The sequence below is a fragment of the Magnolia sinica genome, chromosome 11, assembly GCF_029962835.1.
Source record: "Magnolia sinica isolate HGM2019 chromosome 11, MsV1, whole genome shotgun sequence".
In the NCBI taxonomy this organism is placed as follows: Eukaryota; Viridiplantae; Streptophyta; class Magnoliopsida; order Magnoliales; family Magnoliaceae; genus Magnolia; species Magnolia sinica.
Window position 1 is genome coordinate 10,039,483 of NC_080583.1, and position 26,917 is coordinate 10,066,399.

The 26,917-nt window shown below is 41.0% G+C and overlaps 1 protein-coding gene across 3 annotated transcripts in view; it reads left to right on the forward strand.

Moving 5' to 3' along the window:
• The window catches only part of LOC131218783 (probable protein S-acyltransferase 23), a 42,079-nt gene that overhangs the window by 12,728 nt on the left and 2,434 nt on the right, over positions 1-26,917 (forward strand). For all 3 annotated transcript variants that reach the window (XM_058213577.1, XM_058213576.1, XM_058213574.1), the window contains exons 5-8: positions 2,195-2,358; positions 13,200-13,338; positions 13,434-13,533; positions 14,628-14,688. In XM_058213577.1, coding sequence (XP_058069560.1) covers positions 2,195-2,358; positions 13,200-13,338; positions 13,434-13,533; positions 14,628-14,688 — 464 coding nt within the window. The remainder of the gene's footprint in view (positions 1-2,194; positions 2,359-13,199; positions 13,339-13,433; positions 13,534-14,627; positions 14,689-26,917) is intronic.

Sequence of the window (26,917 nt, forward strand, 5' to 3'; positions counted from 1 at the left end):
TATAAGCTTTACATTGTTATTTATTTATTTAATCTGACCATCAATGAATGGGGATATAAGTACCAATCTCATATCGTGGTCTGAAGAAAGTCTCAGGAAGTTCATCGGCAGATGGTTCTATAATTATAAGTTGATTTTGTTTCTATTTATCAACACATACAGTCAATTGCTTGCCATTCATTTCTTGATAGCTTATCATGCCAAGTGGAATTAAATACTTGGCATGACACTTGATTTTTTTGAAAGATGAAGCAATTTATTAAGGCCAAGGCTAAAAGAAAACAAAGAACAAAAAAGAAAAACAAGAACCAAAACCAAAAGAAAAAGAAAAAGAAAAATAAAATACAAAATACAAGCAACCCCCAGGCTAACCAACCTCAACCAACAAAACAGACCTCTCAAGAGATCCAATCCATAATATACAACAAAACCCGATTTAAGATCCTAGCAACGGAAACACTTTGTTGTAGAAACATCGGTTTTTTCTCTCCCCAGATGGCTCAAAGAACAACTAATAAGGTGATCCTCCATCTTGCTTTACTGAGCCTTCCCCCTCCACTTACGTGCCATGATTGGAAGAGGCTGATAATAGATGAAGGCATAACCCCTGAGGTCCTCGAATGGACTAAATACTAGACCAAACTATTCAAGAGAATGAGCAGTGGAGGAAAAGATGATCAATGGACACCTCTTTTGTGAAGATTATCGATCGTGAGAATACGGTTTTTACTAGCCAGCCATGCAAATGCAACTATTTTAGAAGGGGCTCCATACGACCAAACAGGACCCGAGTGACTGCTACATCCAGGATTCTCGAGTTGGGAGAGGATACCGTAGAAAAACCGCATCGAGAAGACTCCTGATTTGCCACACCTCCAAACCAGAGAATCTTTGACACTGGGGGAAAGCACAAACCCCTGCAAACGAGAAAGAAGGCTGACCAAATCATCAATCTTAGAGTCCAATAAACTCCGACAGGGGGGAATACAGACACCTCCAGTGCCTTGGCCAGGGAAGCAGTTGGTGACAGGGATGTCCACCACAGGGTAGAGATTAGCTAGAGACGAGAAGGTCGATTGGAGGGAAGAATCTCCACACCAGACATCCTCCCAAAATCTGACTCTGGCCCCGTCACCAATGGAGAAGCTCGAGCCTTCAAAAACCTTGATGGCAATACGAGCAACAATCTTCCAAAGGAAGGAAGCTCAAAGAGGGACGAATCCTTAGTCCACCAGCTTGACAGAGACAAACCATATTTAACAGCAATAATGAATCTCCACAGATTAGATTCCTTAGTACCAAATCGCCGAACCTATTTGCCCTGAAGGAAGAGTTGACGAGGTCTAGGCACTTAAGGAAGTGGATTGCCTCCTGCCCCCGCTCGGACAAACTCAGTTCAGGCAGGGGTTCTGTGGGGCCACCGTGATGTTTGGGTTTTATCCATGCCGTCCATCCATTTTTCCAGATCATTTTTGGGTATGAACCCAACAATGAGGCAGATCCAAGGCTCAAATGGACCACACACACAGCCTTGAGAGTACCTACTCTCAAAGTGCACTGTGTGATATAAATATATTATAATAATTTTGTTAGCATTGTATTGTGATTTTACTGTGTTTCATATTGATTAAAAAAATATTTTGTAGGTAAACTACAGCTAATAGACTATTAAGTTCATCATTAATAACTTATATCCTTGAAGCCAAAAGTTTGATGCTAGAATAAAACTGCTACCGTTGTATTTACATAATACTAACACATGAAAAAGGATCCCATTTTAAGCACTTCTTCTCTTAGATATATGTGACCAGCCTCTGTATGCAGAACAATTATATGTGATCTAGATTGTTCATTGCAGGCCCCACTGTGGCCTTTGCCTAAAAATCAAAATGATTGGACCATCCTAATTACCTGATTGGAGGATTTTCTTTCCCTCCTGTTGAACATGACTCATGTTGTATGTGCATGTATCACATGCACTTTGAAGTCATCAGTGTATTGAAGTACCAATGCCGGGGTAGCATTTTGGCAACATTATGACGATTAGCCATATTTATAAATGAGTAGGTTTCCCAATTTATCACAGTAGGAAATTGTAAACCTATTGACAGTGATTATGACAAGATAAGATGCTTCTTTTGGTAGAGAAACTGATTTTCAAATATCAATATTGTTTAATTTCTCATGTTGTTAGGCTGTACGCCTCTGCATTGGGCTGCGATAAGAGGAAATGTGGAGGCATGCACAGTACTTGTGCATGCAGGCACTAAGCAAGAATTACTGGTGAAAGATAAGGCTGGATTTACTCCTGCTCAGCTAGCTTCTGATAAAGGTCATCGGCATGTCACTTTTTTCCTTGTAAGTGTTCATTTATTTGCTGCTGTACTTGTTACGCTGTTTTCACATTTAAATATGTAACTAAGTTGGTTAATCTAATAACGTATTACATTACAAGGTCTGCTTGTGCTTTGGTTTCCATTGCATGCATGATGGAACCCACAGACTATAAGCAGGGAATGCACTAACTACATGGAACTCTTCAAGTTCTCTTGTACCTTGGGAGAAGGAAACACGGTTTACAGATTATTAGCTAGCAAATTGCAGCATGTTCAGATTCCTTGCACACTAGTCTATCCATCTTTTCTATTTGTAGTAACTTCAATTCTCCTTTCTTCCAGAGCACTAGTTCATTTTTTGTATTTGATTCCTATGGCTACTGGCCAGGGTGGGATATTGTATTCTACTCCTCCACACGTGCCATTGTGGCACATTCGAAAGATCCAGGATGTTCATCGGGCAGCCACCACCACATATGTGCCTGGAGGGCTGGACTGATTGTGCTCCACCACTGTAGAAATGATTTACGCAGCTGCCACTGAGTTTCTGCCTTTCCGGTCTGAGGCAACCCAAAGAAACATAAAAGGAATAAATTCAATTCATTCGTCCCAAACTGTGCAACTGAAAGTAATTTGCACCACGCACACAGAACTGTGTAACAGTTGCAAGGGGTATATGACCCAAGGATGAAGAAATCTGACCAGATCCTATGAGTGAGATTGGTATAAATACATCATTACCCATGTCTATGTGGTTGGTAGGGGTGTCAGTGGGCCGGGCTCGGGCCTGAAAATCAGAATTTCCAATAGGCCTGGCCCGACAGCCCAGCCCGAAACAATTCAAAATCCCTAGTGGTTGGTACTTTCGGCAAAAGCCATAGAGGAGAGATCACCTGCATCATCAATGATGCTGGTGAGTTGGGATGCTAGTGGTTTGGGTTGACCCATGGGGCAAGCCAGTGGATCCACTTAGAAAGATGGGCTTGAGTTTATTGGGTTTTTGGTCAGGCTTGGGTCAGAAATTGTGGCTCATAAAATAAAGTGCCTATTTAAGCAAACGTGTCTAGCTTGGTTAACTCTGACGTGATGTGGTTCATGGGACAAGGTGATAGAGAGAATGTGAGAGGAAGTTGTTGCCCCGGAAAAGTAAATTGTTGTCCCTTGGGTGTAGAATTATCCTAATTAAGGTGTCTCTCTCCAATCTCCCCTTCTATTTTATGTTGCTTTTTCGTTGCCCTAACTCTATTCTTCTAAGAATAGATAAGCTTAGATTTCCTTTGACGAGGTGGTGTGCGTAAAGGTAAATTTCATCTATAAAAATGGGGGGAGGTGTGTTGTCTTTTTGATGAGGGGGGTGTATGCATTAGATGTCTTGACAACATTAATTCTGCTTTGCTGGGCAAGTGGGTATGGCGTTTTGGGGTGGAGGAGAATAGTCTGTGGATGGCCATTATAGTTGGCAAGTACCTCCATGGGTTGGTGGATTAGAGATTCGTCCCTCTACCGTGCTTCCTTTCTCTGGAAGTATATCTCCTGAATCAAGAGCAAAGTCTCAGCTGGTGTAAGTTTCGTTATCGGGATGGAAGTCAGATTTTGAAAGGATGTTTGGTGTGGGGCTTCCTCGCTCCGTGTCTTTCCCTTCTCTAGCTTCCCCTTTCCATTTGAGATGAGATCCCTTTTCATCTCTCTTTAAGGGAGTAGTGACTTCATTGTCTGCCTTCCTTTCCTTGACAGAATTAGTTTTCTAACTCGGCATCCTCAAAATGGACGTTGGCGCACTAGTCTTGGAGGTTTTGTCTCACTTGAGTCAGAATGGTTCTATTCCATCCAAAAATTTCACCGGCCTGCCTAGTGGCGAATATCTGTTGCAAGCTGCTTCTAAGGCCAGAGTATCGGGGGTGCTTGGGTTCCTTCGTGTCGTTGGAATTATTGGATTCCGAGATCGATGACTTTTTATGTCTTCTCTCTCATCTGCATCTGTACCAAATGGAAAGGGGGAGCTAGAGCAGGGAAAGACATCTCCTAGTGTGAAAGACACTATTTTGGGAGAGGTACAACTCAACATTTTTCTCGGTGTGATCGTTATACTCTATTATCCGGGGCTATGTCCAATGGCGGCAACTTCTTTATTGTCCTTGTTTGGTCCTATGGTGTCCCTCTTAAAGCTATGACCTTTGCGTGGCTTGCGGGTTGAAACAAGATTCTTACTATCGACAACCTCTGCAAACAAGTTATGATTTTGCCAAATGCCTACCTCCCTTGCCTTGGCTACGCAGAGTCAGTGGATCATCTATTCATTCATTGTTCCTTTTTCCAAGGTGGTCTGGTTCGGGATCCTGCGTTTGGCTAATGTTTCCTAGGTTATGCTAACTTCGATCGAGCATCTATTCTAGTCCTGGCATGTCTATGGAGGTGGTGTGTTGGGTTCTCATAAATGAAGGGTGGCCCTTTTCGTTGTCATTTGGTCTATTTGGGGTGAAAGAAATAGTTGATGTTTTCACAACAAAAGCATCTCTGCTGATGGGGTTCTTAATCGGGTTGTTGTTTTTAAGGGATTGGACGCCCTAAGGGCCGTTTTCTTTTCTTGGGTTTGGGTGCCCTTTGAGCTGGTGTTGTTTTTCTTTCTTTCCTTGTGATTTTTTCTTTTTCTTTTTCTTTCCCTTTTGGCCTTTCAGCCCCAATAATATTCATCATCTTTCTCAAAAAAATAAATAAATTACGAGCGATTGGAGAAGAATCAGAGTTTCCTGCAGATGAGGTAGAGACAATGAATGCCTTGTGTTGCACGAGAAGAGGTTGAATCTCAGAGAAGTTTGGAAAGGGAGGCTGAGTGGTCGTGAATGTGACAAATGTGATCCCTTTTTCCTAATCTGCCTAGGAAAGACCATGAGCACGGTTTGACTAGCCGTCCAGCACTAATGCTCGCTTCTCTAAACCCCTTTAGTTTGACGGAACCTTTTGTACAATTGGAAGGCTCTGTACCACATCACGTGTCCTTCTAACCAATTGGATATGGCATGTGTCTATAGCCGTTTTGGGCTCAAAATGACTGTCATTTGAGTTCGAAGACATCCCCTAGATGACTATAAATAGCCCCTAGGGTCCTTTCGAGGAAAGGTGTCATTTTGTCCATGATTCATGAAGAATGAGATTGAGATCCAGCTCCCTTCTCGCCACCCAGTGCAATGAGACAAGGTGAGATGGAGTGAGTCTTCGGGCTCTGGTCCTTAAGGCATTCCCCTCATAGCACCCTCTCTAGTGGGATGTGCAAACCTTAAAATGCCTTTGAAGAGAGTGGCGTAAGGTGCTCTGCACCCGGAACAATACCACGTGGCATGGTGCTACATGAATAGTATCAGATCCTAACATCTAATGGCCATTACATTGTGGTTCAACACGAAATAAATAGTACCTGATCTAGGTGGTCAACATTGAGGCACAAGCCGTCCCACGTTGACACTATTCCAGCTCAGAAATGTCACCTCATTCCACTTCTTGATGGCTAACTGCACCCAGCCACACCTGTTTTAATCTCCATTGGCATGTTAGACCCATGGCAATGTCAAGTTATCAATTCCCAACCGAGATGGCATTGTAAGAAACTATTTGACGGGTTAATGGCTGCTTGTCAGTTATAAAAGACATGCACGCTACATTGCTACATGGCTATCTGATGCCTTCCTGGCTACATGGATATCTCAAGCATATGCTTCTTTGGATATATAATTCGGGTCCTATGCTAGTACCCCGAAGCCCAACTGGCTATGTGAATTGCCTAAATGCTAGATAACCATATGAAAAGCCTGATGCTAAATGGCAATCAAGTAACTCGAAGTTCTTGAAGGTTATTCTGATCAATGTTCTGCACACTCTGAGTTGCAGGATATTTGATAGGGACATCACGCGCACGCACGCCGCCCCTTACGCACGTACGCCAAAAGGAGGACCCCACCGTCGATCTGGATTGATGACGACGTCCAGGGAGGGCCTCCTAGTTAGGAGACGAAGTTTTGATTCAAAAGAGTGGGCCCGACAGTCAAGAAAAGTCCACCATGGGATCTCATGATCGTGGCCCACTAGTCAGATTGATTTCATATTTTAGGTTTTGCTTATTTATGTTATTTAGAACATCATGAACACTGTAGATTTCTTTGATTGGTTTTTATTTTACTTTACTTCATCTCCAAGTAATAGGTTACGCACATGGCGCGAGTTTTGGGGTATAGGGTTTTCCCTATAAATAGGCACCCCTTGTAGTTCTTTTGATTCATTGAAGTTTAATAAAAATTCTGCGTTTTTCTACTCCTCTGAGTTCTTGAGTTGTGGAAATCCAATTGGGTGCGAAGCCCTCCCTTCAGCGAAGGGCTAATTACTGTGGTGCGAAGCCACATCTATCCCGATTCGCTTTCATCTTCTACCATCCATACTTTTCATCTCGTACAATCATCCACGATTCAAATCCGTTCTTTATTGCAGCAGTTTTCCTCTCTACAGCAGAATTCCAGATTTTGGCCCTGCAAGAGGGCTGAAACTTCGGCGGAGCATTACGCACAAACCGTGCATTGGATCGAGCTGAGATTTGGGGGTTTTGGAATCCATCCTTGGCCGACCATGGCCATGGTGGCCTTTTTCTGAATAGTGGGCCCCACACACGTGCGGTTGTGATCACACGCACGTGCGTCTGGGCCATTGTTGATGTCCGCACGCGGGAACTGTCTTCCGGTTCAAGTTTTCTTCTTATTTTACCCTCTCATACCAGTTTTTCATAAACCCTAACCCTAGATTGCATTATCCTTAATTTATTTGCCCTTTTTCTCACCCTAGGGTTCCTTTAATTAAAATTGGTGAATCCCTTGGATTAGGGACTGATTACTGTGCATGTGTGGATGATTACTGCTTATCTTTGAGCATCGTTTGGTTTATAATTTTTACAGATCCAACCCTAACATGTGTAGCCCTGGACCCGTATAGATTCCCCTTAATTGAATGGTTTGGACTTTCATGTGGGATATGGAATTTGTGTAATTGTTTCTGAACTAATGTGATCTTAAGCCTGAAATCTCGCACATCAATATTGAATTTGAATTTCATGTCCTGCATCAAATATTAGATTAAGACATCACGCATTTGCGTCTGTTTTCCTAGTATCATGCAGGCTGGTCTCTTTGGTTTTCTGATGGGGACATCTTGCGCATACGTGCACGCACGCCGCCTCACCTACGCACGTACGCACGGAGTAGGAGGGCCCCACCATCGATCTATCTCGATGATGACGTCCAGGGAAGGCCTCCTACCTAGAAGACGAAGTTTAGTTCAAAAAATTAGGCCCGATAATCAAGAAAAGCCCACTCGTCGGATTGATTTCATATTTTAGGTTTTGTTTATTGTTATTATTTAGAACATTGTAAACGCTTTAAATTTCTCTATTTGGTTTTTGTTTTAATTTACTTCATCGCCAAGTAATAGGTTACACACATGGTGCGAGTTTTGGGGTATAGGATTTTCCCTATAAATAGGCACCCCTTGTAGTTCTTTTGATTCATTGACGTTAATAAAAAAATTCCTGCTTTATTTTTCTGCTCTTCGTGAGTTGTGGAACAATTCAAAAGTGGGTGCGAAGCCCTCCCTTTTCGAATGGCTAACTACCGTGGTGCGAAGCCACATCGATCTCGATTCACCCCCATACTCCATCTTTTTTTCCATCTTCCCCCACCATCCGTACTTCGAATTCGTCCTTTTGTTGCATCAGATTTCTTCATTATAGTAGGTTTCCAGATTTCGGCCCGCAGGCGAGCTGAAATTTCGGTGGAGCACCACGCACAAACCGTACATCGGATCGAGTTGAGATTTGGGGGTTTTGGAGACCATCCCTGGCCGACCAGGGCCAATGTGGCCTTTTTCTGAATAGTGGGCCCCACACATGTGCGGCCGGGATTATACGCACGTCCGTCTGGCCATTGTTGCCGCGGGATCGTCTTTTGGCTCAGGTTTTTATCCACTTTTATCCTCTCATAGCCGTTTTTCATGAATCCTAGCCCTAGATTCCGTTTTTCCTAAGTTATTTGTCAATTTTCTTACCCTAGGGTTTCCAGAATTGGAATTTCTGAATCCCTTATATTAGGGACTGATTACTATGCATGCGTGGATGATTATTTCTTATCTTTGAATATTGTTTGGTTCATAATTTTTATTGATCCAGCACTATCATGTGTAGGCCTGGACCCACATAGATTCCCCTTAATTAAATGTTTGGACTTTCATGCGGGATATGGAATTTGTGTAATTGTTTCTGAACTAACGTGATCTTAAGCCTGAAATCTCGCATATCATATTTAATTTTCATGTCATGCATCAAATTTAGTATCAAAGCCTAGGGTTCTTGCAGGGGAATTCACTATATATTTAGGGTTTAGTTTGTTTGAGTCATTCATGCATCCAGTCCATCATATATAGCTGCTAGAAAACCGTAGTCCTTGATATATATAGCTGAATTTTCCTAATGGTGTGTAGTCTCCTTCATATAGAGTCTCGTAGGGTCATTTAGTTTTTAGACGCATATAGTCGTCATAGAAAGTCCTTAGGTTGAGTTAGCCAGTGTATGCCCACATGTACAGGTCATGGTTTTGGCTTGCACCCTACACTAAACATGGAGCAACTGCTAGAGTCAATGAACAAGTTGTCCCAGCAAATCGAGTGTTTGGGTAAGTGCTATGAACATTATATAGACCAACGCTTTGATCAATTTGATGCGCGCATTACCCAACTAAAGGCCTCTGCCAGGACAAATCCCAGCATTAAGGTAGATGTCCATTTTCAGGCTGGTGGACAGGAGGATAGACCAATGAATGGAGGTGGCCAAGGAATCAGTCATGGGCATGCACCTGTGCACCCACCCCAACAGGGGCATCAAGACCACTATTTTGAGTAGCACAACATGTACGGCCTTGTGGCTAGAGAGAGTGCCCCAGAGGCTAGTATGGAGTTACCCACTGAGGCCATTCCGGTAGTAGATGAGTTTCATGATGTCTTTCCTGATGATCTACCGGAAGAGTCTCCCCCTAGAAGGGATATAGAGCACACCAGAACATGGGACACCGTGATACCTATAGCCGAGTTTGCATTTAATAGTTCTGTCGATAGGTCCACAGGTCTCAGTCTTTATGAAGTTGTTATTGGTTATAAACCTGAGAAACCTATTGATCTTGTCCCTATGTCACTGTCCCATAGGCCGTCAGAGCCTGTAGAGTCTTTTGTGCATCACATTCATTCATGGCATCAAGAAATCAGGCAGAAGATCACTACTAGTAATGAATATTACAAATTTTCTGCAGACCAGCATAAATGTTTTAAAAAATTGAATGTAAGGGACTCTGTGATGGTCCGCATTAGGCCCGAGCGGTATCCTCCGGGGGCTGTTCGTAAGTTACACGCGCGTAGTGCTGGACCCGTCAAAATTATAAAACGAAACGGTCTCAATGCGTATGTGGCAAATCTTCCACCCTCCATGGGAATTAGTTCCACATTCAATGTGGAGGATCTAGTTGCATTTCAAGGGGCCATTGATGCATTGTCTAGCCTTTCGCCTAACCATCCTGATTCATCAGACCTTTTCATTAATTCATGGTCCCCTCCCGACCCATTTTCCCAGCCTCTACCTCTCATACCTATCCGTCCCGACCCATCTTCCCAGTTACTACGTCCCATATCTACCCCTCCCGACCCATTTTTCCAACCTCTACCTCCCATACCTATCCGTCCCGACCCATTTTTTCAGCCTCTACCTCCCATACCTACCTGTCCTGACCCATCTTCTCAGCTTCTACGTCCTATACCTACCCTTCCCGACCCATTTTCCCAGCCTCTACGTCCCATACCTACCCGTCCCGACCCATTTTCCCAGCCTCTACCTCCCATACCTACCCGTCCCAACCCATTTTCTCAGCCTCTACCTCTCATGCCTATTCTTCCTGACATTTCTTCTCAGTCACTCCCTCCTATACCTAACCTTCACACACCCAGAGAGGAAATAGAGGATATCCTGGACCATCAGATAGTTTTAACGTCGGACGGCAAGTTTCAGAAGTACCTGGTCAAGTGGAAGTCACGCCCAGCTTCAGACAGCACGTGGCTCACTGCGGAGGAGCTTCAGAGACTTGATCTTGACGTCCTGGAGTGGTTCAGGAGTTTTATTTCGCCAGTGGCGAAATCTTCGCAGCCGAGGAGAATTGATGGGGACATCTCGCGCATACGTGCACGCACGCCGCCTCACCTACGCACGTACGCACGAAGTAGGAGGGCCCCACCATCGATCTGTCTCGATGACGACATCCAGGGAGGGCCTCCTACCTAGAAGACGAAGTTTGGTTCAAAAGATTGGGCCCGATAATCAAGAAAAGCCCATCATGGGATCTCATGATCGTGGCCCACTCGTCGGATTGATTTCATATTTTAGGTTTTGTTTATTGTTATTATTTAGAACATTGTGAACGCTTTAGATTTCTCTGTTTGGTTTTTATTTTAGTTTAATTCATCTCTAAGTAATAGGTTGCGCACATGGTGCAAGTTTTGGAGTATAGGATTTTCCCTATAAATAGGCACCCCTTGTAGTTCTTTTGATTCATTGAAGTTAATAAAAAAATTCCTGCTTTATTTTTCTTCTCTCTTCGTGAGTTGTGGAAGAATTCAAAAGTGGGTGCAAAGCCCTCCCTTTTCGAAGGGCTAACTACCGTGGTGCGAAGCCACATCGATCCCGATTCACCCCCATCCTCCATCATCTTTTTTTCCATCTTCCCCCACCATCCGTACTTCGAATTCGTCCTTTTGTTGCATCAGATTTCTTCATTATAGCAGGTTTCCAGATTTCGGCCCGCAGGCGAGCTGAAACTTCGGTGGAGCACCACGCACAAACCGTACATCGGATCGAGTTGAGATTTGGGAGTTTTGGAGACCATCCCTAGTCGACTAGGGCCAAGGTGGCCTTTTTCTGAATAGTGGGCCCCACATGTGCGGCCGGGATCACACGCACGTCCGTCTGGCCATTGTTACTGTCCACACGCGGGATCGTCTTTTGGCTCAGGTTTTTATCCTCTTTTATCCTCTCATAGCCGTTTTTCATGAATCCTAATCCTAGATTACGTTTTCCCTAAGTTATTTGCCAATTTTCTTACCCTAAGGTTCTCCGAATTGGAATTTCTGAATCCCTTGGATTAGGGACTGATTACTACGCATGCGTGGATGATTATTTTTTATCTTTGAGTATTGTTTGGCTCATAATTTTTATTGATCCAGCCCTATCATGTGTAGGCCTGGACCCGCATAGATTCCTCTTAATTGAATGTTTGGACTTTCATGTGGGATATGGAATTTGTGTAATTGTTTCTGAACTAACGTGATCTTAAGCCTGAAATCTCGCATATCATATTTAATTTTCATGTCCTGCATCATTTTCCCTTTTAATCAAGGGTTTTCTCCAAAGGTTGTAATAAAGGTTTGTAGTATAACATGGCCTGGAATGTTCCTTCCCTCAAATCAATGAAAGCCTTTTGACAATGCATTTTTTGGATATAAACACGATGTTTGGTATAAACAGAACATATAAATGAAACTGATTAAAGAAAAAACATTTGTTTAGAAACAGTGACCCATCAAATTCTGTCCGTAGGCAATGGGCAAAATGTGACCTTCCAGAGGATAAAGCTGTCTTCTGACAATTTCGTAGGTACTAATTGATTAAGAATGAAGTTGATAATGATGGCAGGGTAGAAAAGAAAGCAAAACAAGAGAAGACAAATGATGTAGAACAAATGAATCAAAGCAAAACCACTGTCAACACCTGCTTTGAGGTTTTGGGTTTGGGGTTACATTGAACTAGGCGCTTTCATTAGAATTGCACCATGATAAGAGCATGGCACCCCTCAAATTAATCCAAAGAAGTATCAAGAAATGACTAAGATATATTTTATTTTTTTTCCATTGACTGTTCACCACGCTGTGTGACATTTTTAATATATGTAATGTAAAGAACAATCCTAATCACAACCATTAAACTCTACAATATGTCATGAATCTAAAAACCCTAATCTCTTTGTCGCTTTGTATTTTCTTAATGTTTCCTGTATTTTTTTCTTGCTAATAACATGAATATATATGTGGGGTAGCAATTTAACAAATAAACGAGAAAACAATTGCAGTTCATTGCTGCAAATACTTGTCTTCAAGCCTATGGTGGAATTGAGTTGCCTTGTCTTCTTTGGGTCCCTAAATTAGACACATTTTGGGGATATTGGAGGTAATGGTTCATTAAATTGCATGTCAACCAATTTATCCATGATGGCTATTGGAGGTAATGGTTCTTCAAAGATCGATTGTCACACAGATATGTAGAGATAAATACATATAAAGAGAGTTGCAATTTTCTTTCTTTCTAGTCGGAACCTTTAAAAAAAAAATAAAAAAAATAGAGTTATCATATTGTGATTTTGATTCTGTTGTGATTTGTTATTCGTGATGGCTATTGGTTTGAGCCTTTAAAAAGAAGAAGAAGATGGCTATTGGTTTGAGAGATATTGATTGAGATGAGAGTTATGTAGAGATAAATACATTTAGAGAGTTGCATTTTTTTTTTCTAGTTGGATCCAGTCATCGTTTTGCAATTTTGATTCGTTCTGATTTCTATTATGCTATTGTTGTCCCCCCAAGGCAGAACAACAAAAATATCTTCTCATAGCATTTAAAATTTTGTGACAAAATACCATTTTTTTGTGCATCCAAATGCATCCTTGACGCCTTTGGAGGATTGTCCATATTTACCGATACTATTATTAGCTTTACTAACCATCACATTCTGTATTCTATTGTGTTTAGTCAAATGCACAGAGGATGCATGGCAGTCATTGTGAAGACAAAGTTTGCATTGGGAGGATGGGAAAGATTGGATATGCTCCTATTCTATTGCTTGTTATAATCATCCTTTTGGTTCTTTTTATCAACACAATTATTATAGGTGGGTACCCATGATGCTAAAAGTACTTATATATAGTCAAATGGAGGTTATGATTTGCAAAATTGGATAACTAATTTATCTTGTACTCTTCCTAGCACCTAATTTTACAAAAGTCACTGCCGTTGTTGGACTTTGGGGATGGACTGCTGTTTCTCTTGCAATCGGCACACTTCTAATGTTCCACAGGTGTAGCAGGTAACTTCCTCCCCCCCTCCCTCCTTTCCCAGTTTTATTTTGTTGATATACTTGCATTCAGCTTGCCCACTGGAAGGAATAAATGCAAAGGCATGAATATCAAAACCATTTAATATTGGAAAGCATGTAGTGCTTGATCTGAACAGTAGTTCATAAACCAAGTCGGTCAATCAGGGGCTCACCCTAGTCAACTCGGCCTGGTCAAATAGTGGGTCGCTGGGCTGGTGAAATAAGATTTACTTTGGTTCTGGGCTAAACACTGTGGGTCACCTGAAGACCTGCTTGGCTTGACCTAGTCGCCGTCTCCCATGATAATGACCTATGAGGGTCCCAGACATCCACAGTTTATTCTTGAATCAACCTCGACAATGCACAAACAATTGCTAAATAATAAACTCGATAATCTTATTGCACGTGGTCCAGACTGAGAAAAAGAGCTGAAAATCTCCAAAATTGTTGAAAACAGGACACAAAATCAACTGACAAAAGTCAAGCAAGTCCATCGGTGGTCTGCATTGGCTAATTTGCTGGGTGATGCATCAGCTGACGACTCTAGCTAGTTCATGCCTCAGTTGACGTTGGTTCGTGCATCATCCAGTGACACCAGCTGAGGTGTGCAGTGAAAAGGAAAGGGAAGGGGGGAGAAAAAATGGGAAAGGGGAAAAAAGGGAGAGAGAAAAAGGAGGGAAAAATGGATTGAATCTACTGCTCTGATGCAATGAAAAGTTACACGGTATAATGCAAAAAGGAATGGAAAATACTGGGAGGAGAGATGTAGAGAGATTAACCCATTTCTCTCATGTAATGTCCCTTTATCGTGAAGCCCTAAACATAAAAAGACATGGTCTCATGAAGGGCCACCAAAGGAAAAACACACACACACCAACAACAGTACCCACTCCTACCTGCATACAAGTATGCACATACACACACCCGCACACAATATCCTACAATTATCATTTTCATGTTGATATAAAATGGGATTTGTCCACGTATGTTCAGCTATGAGCTACTACTGCGTTGTTTTTTCTTGGTTCCATTTATTTATTTATTTTGAAGATAGCATTGCAATAATCTTCACAATTCTCTTGCAGTAAGGATCCAGGTTACATCAAAAAAAGTCCTGGAGGATCAGAAAATCATTCAGATGCAGATGTATGCAGTCGCTTCTATATTCTTGGATTTCTTAAAGCTCTTGGAATGCATCATCAAAATATAATATGATTATCACCAGAGTTCGTATATCTCACAAGTACCATCATACAACTTGCTTATTATTTGGTCATTTGAGCCTTTAAGCAAAACAGTTTTCCTAATAAAAGTCAATTTGATTCGATAGAAATACCCTCTATCAATCGTACTTTTGGAATTCTCTATGGCATCAACATTGATTTTATAGGAAGCAACTATCGAAAGAAAGAGCAAACATTGTCACAAGGAACAAAGATGTGGAGGGGAAAAGGAAGGATTATTACATCTCCACCTTAAATGGTGTCTTGCTTCATTCACCACCATACACAATCTAGTCCCAAAGTGGGTGGATCACCAAGAAAAACATCACACAGATTAGATGCTCCTAACCCTACAACAGACAGTGGCATACAAATGCATGGTTTTGAATGTTTGTTTTGCATCGGCGATTAGACGATACATGATATGGGACCATATTGGCCCACCCTCAAAAAATGGGCTGATGCAGGACATGAAATTAAATATGACATGCAAGAGCTCAAGCTTTAGATTATACCAATTTTAAACAATCACAAAATTCCACATCCTACATACGATCAAATATTCAAAAAGGGGAATCTATGGGGGTCCAAGCCTACACAATTTTAGGGTTGGATCAAATTAAAATTATAAACCAAACACGCCCAAAGGATTGTAAGAGTCATCCATTCTTGCAAAGGATTGTTCCCCAATTCAAGAGATTCACCAAGTTTCAACTTGGGGGGAAATCTAGGGTTCGAAAATTGGGAATAATTAGGATTTGGGACTCTTTAGGGTTAGGGATCTGGATTAAGGGGTTTGATTTAAGTCTAAAGAGAAGGAAAATAGAGGAAAACAGAACCTGAGATGAACCACATGCGTTGGACAGCAGATGGCCCTGGGTGCACATGCATGTCCAACCATCCGCAGGTGTATGGGGCCCACAAAGTCAGAAACTAACTTTTAGGCTAGGATCGGCCAAGGTAGGATTGCCTCCATGCCAAATTTCGTGTTGATACAATGCACGGTTTGTGCGTAGTACTCCGCCGAAGTTTCAGCCCCTCGGATGGGTCAGAATCTGAAATCTGCTTGTGCCCTGCTGTAGAAGAGGACTTGTGTACGAGAAAGGTTGAATTTGAAGATGAAAAGGATGTAGAAGATGATGGATGTGAGGTGTAAAGAGGTGGGGGTGATTTGAAATGGGTATGGCTTCACACCAAGGTAGTTAGCCTTTCGAGGATGGGAGGGTTTTGCACCCAATTTTATTCTTCAACCCAAAGGGATAGAGAGAACGCAGCAATTTTATTCATAAACTTCATTGCAATACCTACATGGGATAGCTATATTTATAAGAAAACCTTAAACCCAAAGAAAAAGGACAAAATTACCCTTGCGCCATGTGTGTTCACTATTATCAAAGCTTAAAGCATATAAATACTAATCTAAGCAATCAAATCCATTCATGAAGTTTCTAATAACAAAAGTAATCAAAACTTAAAATCCTATATCATCTAAAGTAGTGGGCCACGATCATGAGATCCGATAGTAGAATTTATGTGATGATCGGGTCTACTCTAAAGATCCACAATGCAGCCCCCTAATTATGAGGCCCGCCAAAGATGTTGTCGTCGATCCAAATCGAAAGTGGGGCCCACCTCCTCGAATACGTGCGTAGAGGGGGTGTGTGTAAGATGTTCCCATCAACTCTCCTCGGCTGCGAAGGTTTCGCCACTGGAGAAACAAAGCTCCTAAACCGCTCCAAGGTGTTTGGATCAAGTCCCTGAAGTTCCTCCTTAGTGAGCCACGTATTGTCTGAAGCTGGACGTGACTTTCACTTAATAAGGAACTTTTGAAAACCGTCATCCAGCTTCGATACAATCTGATGGTCTAGAATATCCTCTATCTCCTCTCTGGATATGGGAGGTGTAGGTATAAGAGGTAGAGGCTAGGAAGATGGGTTAGGAAGAGGCCATGGGTCAAGGGAAAGATTAGGAGAACTGGGATGGTTAGGTGAAAGGTTGGACGACATGTTAGTGGTCCCCTAGAATGAAACTAGATCCTCCACATTGAATGTGGAGCTAATTCCCATGGAAAGTGCGATTTACAACATACGCATTAGGACCGTTTCGTTTTATAATTTTGAATGGTCCAGCGCTACGCTCGTGTAATTTCTGAATGACTCCCTGAGGGTACTGATCTGGCCTGATGCGGAGCATTACAGAGTCCCCTACATTGAATTCTTGAGTCGTTTATGTTGGTTTGCAAAAAATTTGTATTGTTCATTACTAGTATTGATCTTTCGCCTAATTTCTTGATGCAATAAATGAATATGATATGCAAAGGACTCTGCAAACTCCGATGGCCTGTGGGACGGGGACATAGGGACAAGATCAATAGACTTTCTAGGTTTATAACCGGTAACGACTTGAGAAGGACTTAAACTTGTGGATCTATTAACAGAACTATTAAATGCAAACTCTGCGATAGGTAGTGCAGTGTCCCACGTCCTGGTGTGTTTCCCCACTAAACACCTGAGCAAATTTCCTAGGCTCCTATTGACCATCTCAGTCTGACCATCAGTCTGAGGGTAGTAGGCAGAAGAAAATTGGAGCCTAGTACTCATCATATGCCAGTGTCTTCCAAAAATAACTCACGAACCGCACGTCACTGTCAGACACTATGGTTTTGGGTAACCCATGAAGCTTGACAACCTCACTAAAGAACAATTTGGCAACATGGGATGCGTTAGAGGTCTTCGAACAAGGGATGAAATGGGCCATTTTAGAAAAATGGTCCATGACAACAAATATGGAATCATGTTTTCGAATGGTCTTGGGGAGCCTAAGCACGAAGTCCATACTGATGTCCTGTCAAGGGGCAAATGGAACTGACAAAGGTGTGTATAGCCCCATATTCTGCTTTGCTAGTTGACAAGTACGACACTATCCTATAATTTTGGCCATGTCTCGCTTGAGGCTTGGCCAATAAAATTTATCCTCCACTAAGGCAATGGTCTTGTCTTGACCAAAATGACTCGCAACCCCTCCTGAATGTAACTCCCAGACAAGAAAATCGCAGAGGGAGGTGCGAGGTATGCACAAACGGTCACTCCTAAACAAATATCCGTCCAATATCAAATAATCACTGCTAGACATAAACGCATACTTCTTTAAGTTGATGTACAATTTTTTGGCTCTAAGGAGCCCACAAACTTGCCTCAAATGGTTGAGGCGTTGTTCCTTGGTCATGTTATAAATCAAGATATTATCAAAATAGACGACCAGGAACTTCCCCATGAAGGGCCTTAACACTTGATTCTTGAAGGCCGTCTTCCACTCGTTGCCAGAGCGTATACGGATTTGGTGATAACTACTATTGAGGTCAATTTTTGAGAAGATAGTAGCGTTGGCCATCATATCCAACATGCCATCAAGATGCGGTATGAGAAACCGATACTTGATTGTGATTTTGTTGATGACTCTACTATCAACGCACATCCTCCATGTGCCATCCTTCTTAGGTGTAAGAAGGGCGGGCACGACACATGGGCTCATGCTCTCTCGAATGAAATCCTTTTTTAGGAGTTCATCAACCTGCCTTTTCAACTTTGCATGCTCCTTTGGGTTCATTCTATAGTGAGGGAAGTTTGGTAGAGTCGCCCCATGGACTAAATCAATGACGTGCTGTATATGCCTCATAGGGGGAAGCTCATCCAGTAGATCATCAGGTTAGACATCACGAAACTCATCCACTACCGGAATAGCCTCATTGGGTAACTCTACACTAGCCTCTGGTACACTCTTTAGATTAACCAAAATTTGATGGACGCATGCATCTAATTGGCCCAAGCGAGTATTAACCTTCCGCGAAGATGTCTTGATGCTTGCATCCATGAGGTCCAACTTTTGGGTATTTTTTTGAGAGACTTGGTAAGATGCTCGGTGTTCATGATGGGGTGCAAACCAAAGCCGCATCCAGTACGTGTGGGCATGCACTACACAACTCAAGGGGTCCTAAGATGCAACTATATGCGCCTAGACTCCGCTATATGCACCCTAATGACATTAAATGAACCTATAGGACCTATATGAACGAAATTACGCAACTCTACAAAAATCCAGCAATATGACTATCAAAATAAATGGACAACAGAAAATTCAGCAATGCAAATTGCTAACTTTCTGATAACAGAAATTTGAGCAGCCTAAATCATGAATTATGGACCTCTAAATAGCCCTAAATGAAAGAGTGTGGTACATAGAGAAAAAAAAAAAGAACTTACCCCTAATCAAGCATCGTGTTCCCCTATGAAAACCTTGTGCTTTGATACCAAATTTAATGCAGGACATGAAATTAAATATGACATGCAAGAGCTCAAGCTTTAGATTATACCAATTTTAAACAATCACAAAATTCCACATCCTACATACGATCAAATATTCAAAAAGGGGAATCTATGGGGGTCCAAGCCTACACAATTTTAGGGTTGGATCAAATTAAAATTATAAACCAAACAAACCCAAAGGATTGTTAGAGTTATCCATTCTTGCAAAGGATTGTTCCCCAATTCAAGAGATTCACCAAGTTTCAATTTGGGGGAAAATCTAGCGTTCAAAAATTGAAAATAATTAGGATTTGGGACTCTCAGGGTTAGGGATCTAGATTAAGGGGTTTGATTTAAGTCTAAAGAGAAAGAAGAAAACAGAACCTGAGATGAGTCACCTGCGCTGGACAACAGATGACCCTTGGCACACGTGCATGTCCAACCGTCCGCATGTGTGTGGGGCCCAAAAAGTTAGAAACTGACTTCTAGGCTAGGATCGGCCAGGGTAGGACTACCTCCATGCCAAATTTTGTGTGGATACGATGCATGGTTTGTGCGTAGTACTTCGCCAAAGTTTAAGCTAGAATCTGAAATCTGCTTGTGCCCTGCTGTAGAAGAGGACTTGGGTACAAGAGAGGGTGAATCTGAAGATGGAAATGATGTAGAAGATGATGGATGTGGGGTGTAAAGAGGTGGGGGTGATTTGGAATGGGTATGGCTTCACACCATGGTAGTTAGCCCTTCGAGGAATGGAGGGTTTCGCACCCAATTTGATTATTCAACCCAAAGAGATAGAGAGGAAGAAAATGCAACAATTTTATTCACAAACTTCATTGCAATACCTACATAGAATAACTATATTTATAAGAAAACCCTAAACCCAAAGAAAAAGGACAAAAGTACCCTTGCGCCATGTGCGCACACTTATACCAAAGCTTAAAACAAATAAATACTAAATCATCTAAACTAGTGGGCCATGATCATGAGATCCGATGGTAGAATCTATATGATGATCGGGTCCACTCCAAAGCTCCATAACACAACCCCCTAATTATGAGGCCCTCCAAAGATGTCGTCGTCGTTCCAAATCGAAAGCGGGGCCCACCTCCTCGAATATGTGCATAGAGGGGGTGTGTGTATGATGTCCCCATCATGGGCCGTATCAGCCAATATGCGGGCGTATTGGCACCGATAAGGCCAGTATGGGCTGATATTGCCATAAACGCCTATAAATGTATTTATTTATTTTTCAAATTATTTCTTATTTTGCCTCTTCTTATTTATTTATTTTAGACTAGATTTAAGCCTATTTTGGGGATAAAAGCAAAATATTTGAGTGGGGTTCAACGAATCAAAGCGGAATGAACCACTATGGGAAAAATCAAAAACAGGGTACACCATCACCTTTTTTTTTTTTTTTTTCGTTTTTCCATTTTCTTTTTTGTTGTATTTCAATGTAGTGGAAATCATGCTCGACTTGGGTTCAATTAGAGCCCATCTCGTTGACTTTCAATAGGCCAAGTCGACGTACGACATTCTTATCAAGGAAAGGTCTGATTTACATGTCTGGAATAAAAAAACAATGATGAATTCTTGAATATCTCATCGTTTCCCTTTTGTTATGATAGTTTCCTTAATTCTTTGGTTTAAATAAAATTTCAACCGATACTGATATGTCTCTCCCGTATCGTATTGTTGTTCGGCCAAGCCACCCGATATTGATATTCAGAACCATGTACAAATGGATGGCTTTTCTCAATTCAACCATCTATTTGCAGGCCACCAATTAGACCACTAGGATCTCCTAATTGATATTGATTTCATGGTGTCCATCCATGTTGGCAATTGATAGAATTTTGGTTATGATCATCTCCACGGTAAACAAGCGTAGTGTTGGATGGAACACTAAGGGATATCAAGAACATAGATGTTGGAAGACAAATTGGCAAGATGTGTTATAACAGTATCAGTGGGCGTAATGGTTCCCACTAATATTGTTACGTGTAACGGCCGTAATGACTGTTAGGAAGGTGTTACAGCCGGTAGGGCCCTATAACGACCTTTTTTTGTGTCTATATATATATATATATGGGAAAATCCTAAATATTTAGAGAATTCCAACTATGTATTATTTTCTCTTTTTGTTTTTTTAAACCATATTATGATGGCATAATGGTCTACTCTTTGGTGAGAATGTTGTTTCGGCCTTGTATTAACTGCAAAACTCCTATATTTAACATTACTAATCCAAAGCATGATTTTGTATATGTAATCATCCTATATTTGTTGGAATAATCAACATTAATATTAGGAAAAAAAACCATTTTTTGGATTTGTTCCCTCATAGTCACTATTCATCTGAAAACGATCAGAAAAAAAAGGTTAACTTTGCTAATTAAGGCATGGTTTTATACATGTTAATCATCTTACATCTATTGGAATCATCCACATTAACTATATTAGACGCAAAAATACATTTTTGGGGGGTTTTTTTTCTCACAGTCACTATTCATCCAAAAATCATTAGAAAAAAGTGGTTAACATTAGTAATCTAAGGCATGGTTTTGTACATGTAATCATCTTAAATTCATTGGAATCATCCACATAAAATTTTACAAAAATGCATTTTTTTGGGATTTTTTTCCCCTCATAGTCACTATTCATCCAAAAACCGTCAGAAATTTTAAAAATATAAAATGTGTTTCACATTAGTAATCTAAGGCATGGTTTTGTACATGTAACCAACCTACATCCGTTGGAATCATCCACATGAATGTTAGACAAAATATATTTTTTAAGATTTTTTCCTCATAGTCACTATTCATTAGAAAATCATTAAAAGTTTTAAAAATTGAACATAAAATATAAAATATGATTAACATTACTAATCTGAGGCATGGTTTTGTGCATATAATCATCCTACATCTGTTGGAATCGTCCACACTCAAATATATAATTAAAAAATAAACTGTTTTTTGTCATTTTTATGTAAAAAACAGTAACATTATTGTAGAGAAAAAGGAATTTTATAAAAACTAACTATAGAATTTACATTCCAATACCTTTTTCAAAAAGCTTTTCTATAAATTACCACATTAATTTAAGTAATTATCATTAGAGTACCTTCCGTTGGAATTTTTAATGGATGTTGGGATCAACCATGTAAGCAAAGGAGTCGGCAGCTTGAAATTGAGGTTTTTTCCGCAATGCGTTTAAGTGCAGAAGCTTGGCGGAACTAAAGAATGAAGGCTATGTCCTGGAGGGGGGTTGATTAGGACCAATTTAAAAATTATTTCTATTTAAAATTCAGATTGCCTAACTTAAACTAACTTGTAATTAAACTAAGGCAATATAACTCTAAGGCTTTCAAGCTAATAGAGGATCCAATCACAAAGTCTACAAATGATTTACAAAATAGCAACTAGTCTATATCAAGATAGTGTATATATGTGTGTGGGATGTGCTACCTATCAATTACTAAGCATCCATTCAATCATGCATACATAATTCAAACATTTAAACTTATAAGCATAATTAAACAAAATGCACAAATGACAATCCCAAACACAATTATATATAGTAGTTCGGCTACTTGCTTACTCCACTCCCGGCAGACACACTCAACCCATGAGTATACCGAATTTCACTATCGGAGATTTTAAACCAGGTTCACCTCTAACCTCTATAGCCCTACACAAGGACTCTAAGATTTATGCCGTATACAAGAGCAAAGGTCCTACTCCCGAACTCGACGATTTAGGCTCTACTCCTGAGCCAAGCTCTTACACAAGAACCCAAGGATTTAGGCCCTACACAAGAACTTAGACGAGTTTGGGTTTATAAACTCTTAGCCTCAATCCTATACAGGAAAAGAGACTAAACTTGGACTCTTACAATTGACAACTTATCGGATTGAGCCCCTTTCGTAGTGCCTATTTGGGTTGCTTGATCTCCGTTCTCCCGTGCTTCAATTCGCTCCCCTATGCTCCCCTGATCATGCTATTGCTGCTTCGCCAAGACTTCAGCTCCACGATCAATCACCTTGCTTATGATGCTCCCTTGAGGTGACCAAAGTGATGGGAGGTTGATTGAATCTCCTATAACTAGTGGAAGAAGTTTATCCTAGGGGATTCACCTGGATGGACACTCTAGAGTTTGGTAGACACGATAGATTTACCAATAAGCATGGTCTCTATACTCTAGAGGAGGCATGAGATCATGTTCTTCTTGAATAGAAGCTTTGAATGCTTATTAGAGTAAAGAATCACTAAGAAGAGAGCACGATTCTCATTTGGATAAAGTCTAGGATGTTTGGTTAGGCTTGGGATGCACTAGGTTCTCTAGAATGCCAAAATTCATCATCTTTGCAAAGATTCGGATGCTAGTTATATAGAAAAAAATGCTTCAACGGATCTTTAACTGCTACTTTTCAGTCGCACCGAATTAGGACCAAAAGTTGTTAGACAGTTTTGGCCAAATTCAATCGGACTGAAACTGTCCTTTGGTCGTACCGAAATATATTCGGTCACACGGAACTATAGTTTGGTCGAACCGAATTAGGACCCAAACCTCATGGACTGATTTGGCCACTTTCGTTCGGACCGAATGTGATTTCGGTTGGACCGAAGATGACATTCGGTCGGACCGAGTCCAGCTGAACACGAGGACATATATACTTGTTCTTGCCTTTGTCCTGCTTTGGCCAGTTTTGGTCGGAGCGAACCATATTTGATGGGACCGAATGTTGCTGAATTCTAGTGATAATATCAGCAACAGAAACCTCTAAAGCCAATCAAAATATGACAAAGTATAGACTTCTATGGCTTAAGGGATGATAAAAAAAGGGTTTTACCAATTAGGCCTGGATCATTTAGAGGTCTATAGGTTGTTTTGGGACAAGGGTTAGGATCACAAAGGCACCTTGATTTACTTGTTCTTGCTTCCTCGATGCTCCGACTTCGCTTGTGTATTCGGTCTTCACTTTCCAAAGGCTCAACAGACTACATGATATAATGACTCACATGATTGACAAACCAGGTACAAAATGAGTGCACTAACACAGCTAGGGTGGGCCCCCCGTGATATTTACATGAAATCCACCTCAACCACCAAGTAAGTTACCCCATGTTAGGCCCAAGGCCCAAAAATTAGCTCAATCCATGATTTAGGTGGACCACACGATTGGAAATAGTGTACAGGGTAATGCTTACCCTCCAAACTGTTTCCTTGTTGTGGCCCACCTAAATCACGAATGGGCCTGATTTTTGGGCATTGGGCTTAAAATTTTAGTATGACATCTAATAGTTTGAGTCGATTTCATATAATCATCATGGTGGGCTTTATAAAAATCAAGGGTGGACGTCTCTCTCCCAATTGTTTCCTTGGGTGTGACTCACCCAAATAACAGGTCAGCCTGATTTTTTTGCCTTGGGCCTAATGTGGGATTACACATCAAATGGTCTAATGTGGGATTACACATCTAATGGTTGGAGTGGATCTCACATGCACATCATAGTGGGCCCCATAAAAAATCAAGGGCGGATGTCCCGTAAAATTCCCTTTTCTTTAATATATTAGCAAGATTCTCCTCTTCTTTTTTAGATAGTTGCGGGAGGGACACATACCTTGATTTCTTATGAGGCCCACTATGATGTGTATGTGAAATCCACTCCGACCATTTAATGTGTAATCCCAAATTAGGCCTGGGGCCAAAAAATCTGGCTGACTTCTTATTTGGGTTGGCCACACCAAAGGAAATAGTTGGGAGAAAGATGTCCACCCTTGATTTTTACAAGGCGCACGATGATGATTATATGAAATCCACTCCAACCATTAGATGCCAAACCAAAACGTAGGCCTGGGCCCATCCTCGATTCAGGTGCTTCACACCAAGGGAAACAGTTTGATAGGTGAGAGTTGCCCTGTACACTGTTTCTAATCGTGTGGTCCACCTGAATCATGGATGGGCCCGATTTTTGGGCTTTATGCCTAACATGGGGTGACGCACTTAGTGGTCGAGGTGGATTTCACATAAACATCACGATGGGGCCAACCTGAGCCACTAACCCCTTTGTCCCTAGAGCCCACCTTGATTTCCATTAAGAAATTTGATAGAAGGTACTCTAATGATAATTACTTGTATTATTGTGGTAGCTTGTTCAAAACCTTTCGAAAAAGGTACTAGAATGTAAATTCTATAATAAGTAGGTAGTTTTTTGTAAAATTCCCTAACGAAAATTATAAAATTATAGTAAAAAATAAAAATAAATCGACCATGAATCTATCTAGCTGTGGTCCATTTGGTGGTTTAATATTCAGCAAGAAATTAAAAAAATACAAAATAAACATTATCACTTTCAAATTTTTCCTTAAAATGACCCACGGAACTTTGATCCGTCCAAATCACTTTAATAAAGAGTTTTAATCCATAAAGAGTGCACAAGCTAGATTGGAAATGGCTTGGGGTTACTCTAACTAACATTAGAAATGAAGAGATTGCAAAAAAAGAAAAAGAAGAAGTGAAAAAGGGCATTTGGGCTGGTTTTATTTGAAAAAGAAAATAAAGGAGTCATTTATTTTTACTGTTACGGGGAGGATGTGACCGTTACGGGGGTAATTGCCGTTATGGCACCATTTTTTCAAAGGTCACCGTTTCGACCCCGAATTGCATAACGGGTGGTGCCAATACCATTAAGTAACCGTTTTGGCACACCTTACAAACCGGAGTATACAAAGGACTCTGGAAGAAAAAAAGAAGTCTTGAAAGAAGCATCATCCCCTTTAGGCCAAATGCTTGGGTACAAGTCCCTGGTGTAGAGAGGAAAGAAAATTTCTTTGTGGGTTTATATGTTCACCCTCTTCTCCACCTTCAAATTAGGATTTAAGTGAAAGACATTCATTCCAGGCAACCAGAATTGTATTGCATTTGAATCCAATGCTGGTGGGGGGTCACCTAATACTGAAGACATCAGTCTTGTGATGCTTGTGCCATATTTTGAAGTAACAATTGAAGTTGTTATATCGTTTTGTTTTTTTAATAGAAGAAGAAGAAGTTATTGTGACCGTCTATACTTGACAACATGAAAAGTTTTTGTGCACCATTTCCTCCGGAAGTCTGAGCATATATCTCCCACTGTAAAAAAATGGTGGGTGTGAATCTTAACACGCATTTCAAAACAGCCTCTGAAAAGTCACCTTTTGAAATGCTTGCTAGATTCTTGCAATCGTCTTTTAGACGGTGGGAGATATGTGTGCACCAACTGTCGCCGCTCACTCTGCACGTTGTGGTCGTTCTCATAACATAAATGTTTCATCATATAAGTCAAAAGAATAGTTCCACTTGCGTAACTTGAAAATGGTTTTGGTGCATTTTGCATTTTTTATGGCCTGTTTGGATAGAATGCTAACTAGAGAATGCAACCAGTTTGCATCAACAAGACATCTGCACTTGTTTGGGAAGCAGCAGATGCTGTAGCAAAGTGTTTGCATTTGCTTTCCCCTCAACAAGAGATGACAACCTTTTTCTCAAGAAGTCAAATGGAGAGAAAAGAGTTCGCCTCCCTTTATGAGATTGCAATCCAAACAGTTGCAAATGCAAACGAAAAGCATTTTCCAAGACTTTTCTTTAGCAAAATAAACAGGTGAGGAAGGGTTTGCTTCCCCTAGTGCTGATGTCAGTTCACCTTCCACTTATGTTACTTTTTTGCTTTCCCTTGCATTCCCCTAGCTTACCTTCAATCCAAACAGGCCCTTGGGCATCTTTGAGCCAACCCAACACTTTGCATTTTGAAGGGCTTGTAGAGAATTTTCCAATTGGGATGTGTCTGGCTTTTGGTTGTTAGGACTGTTGGT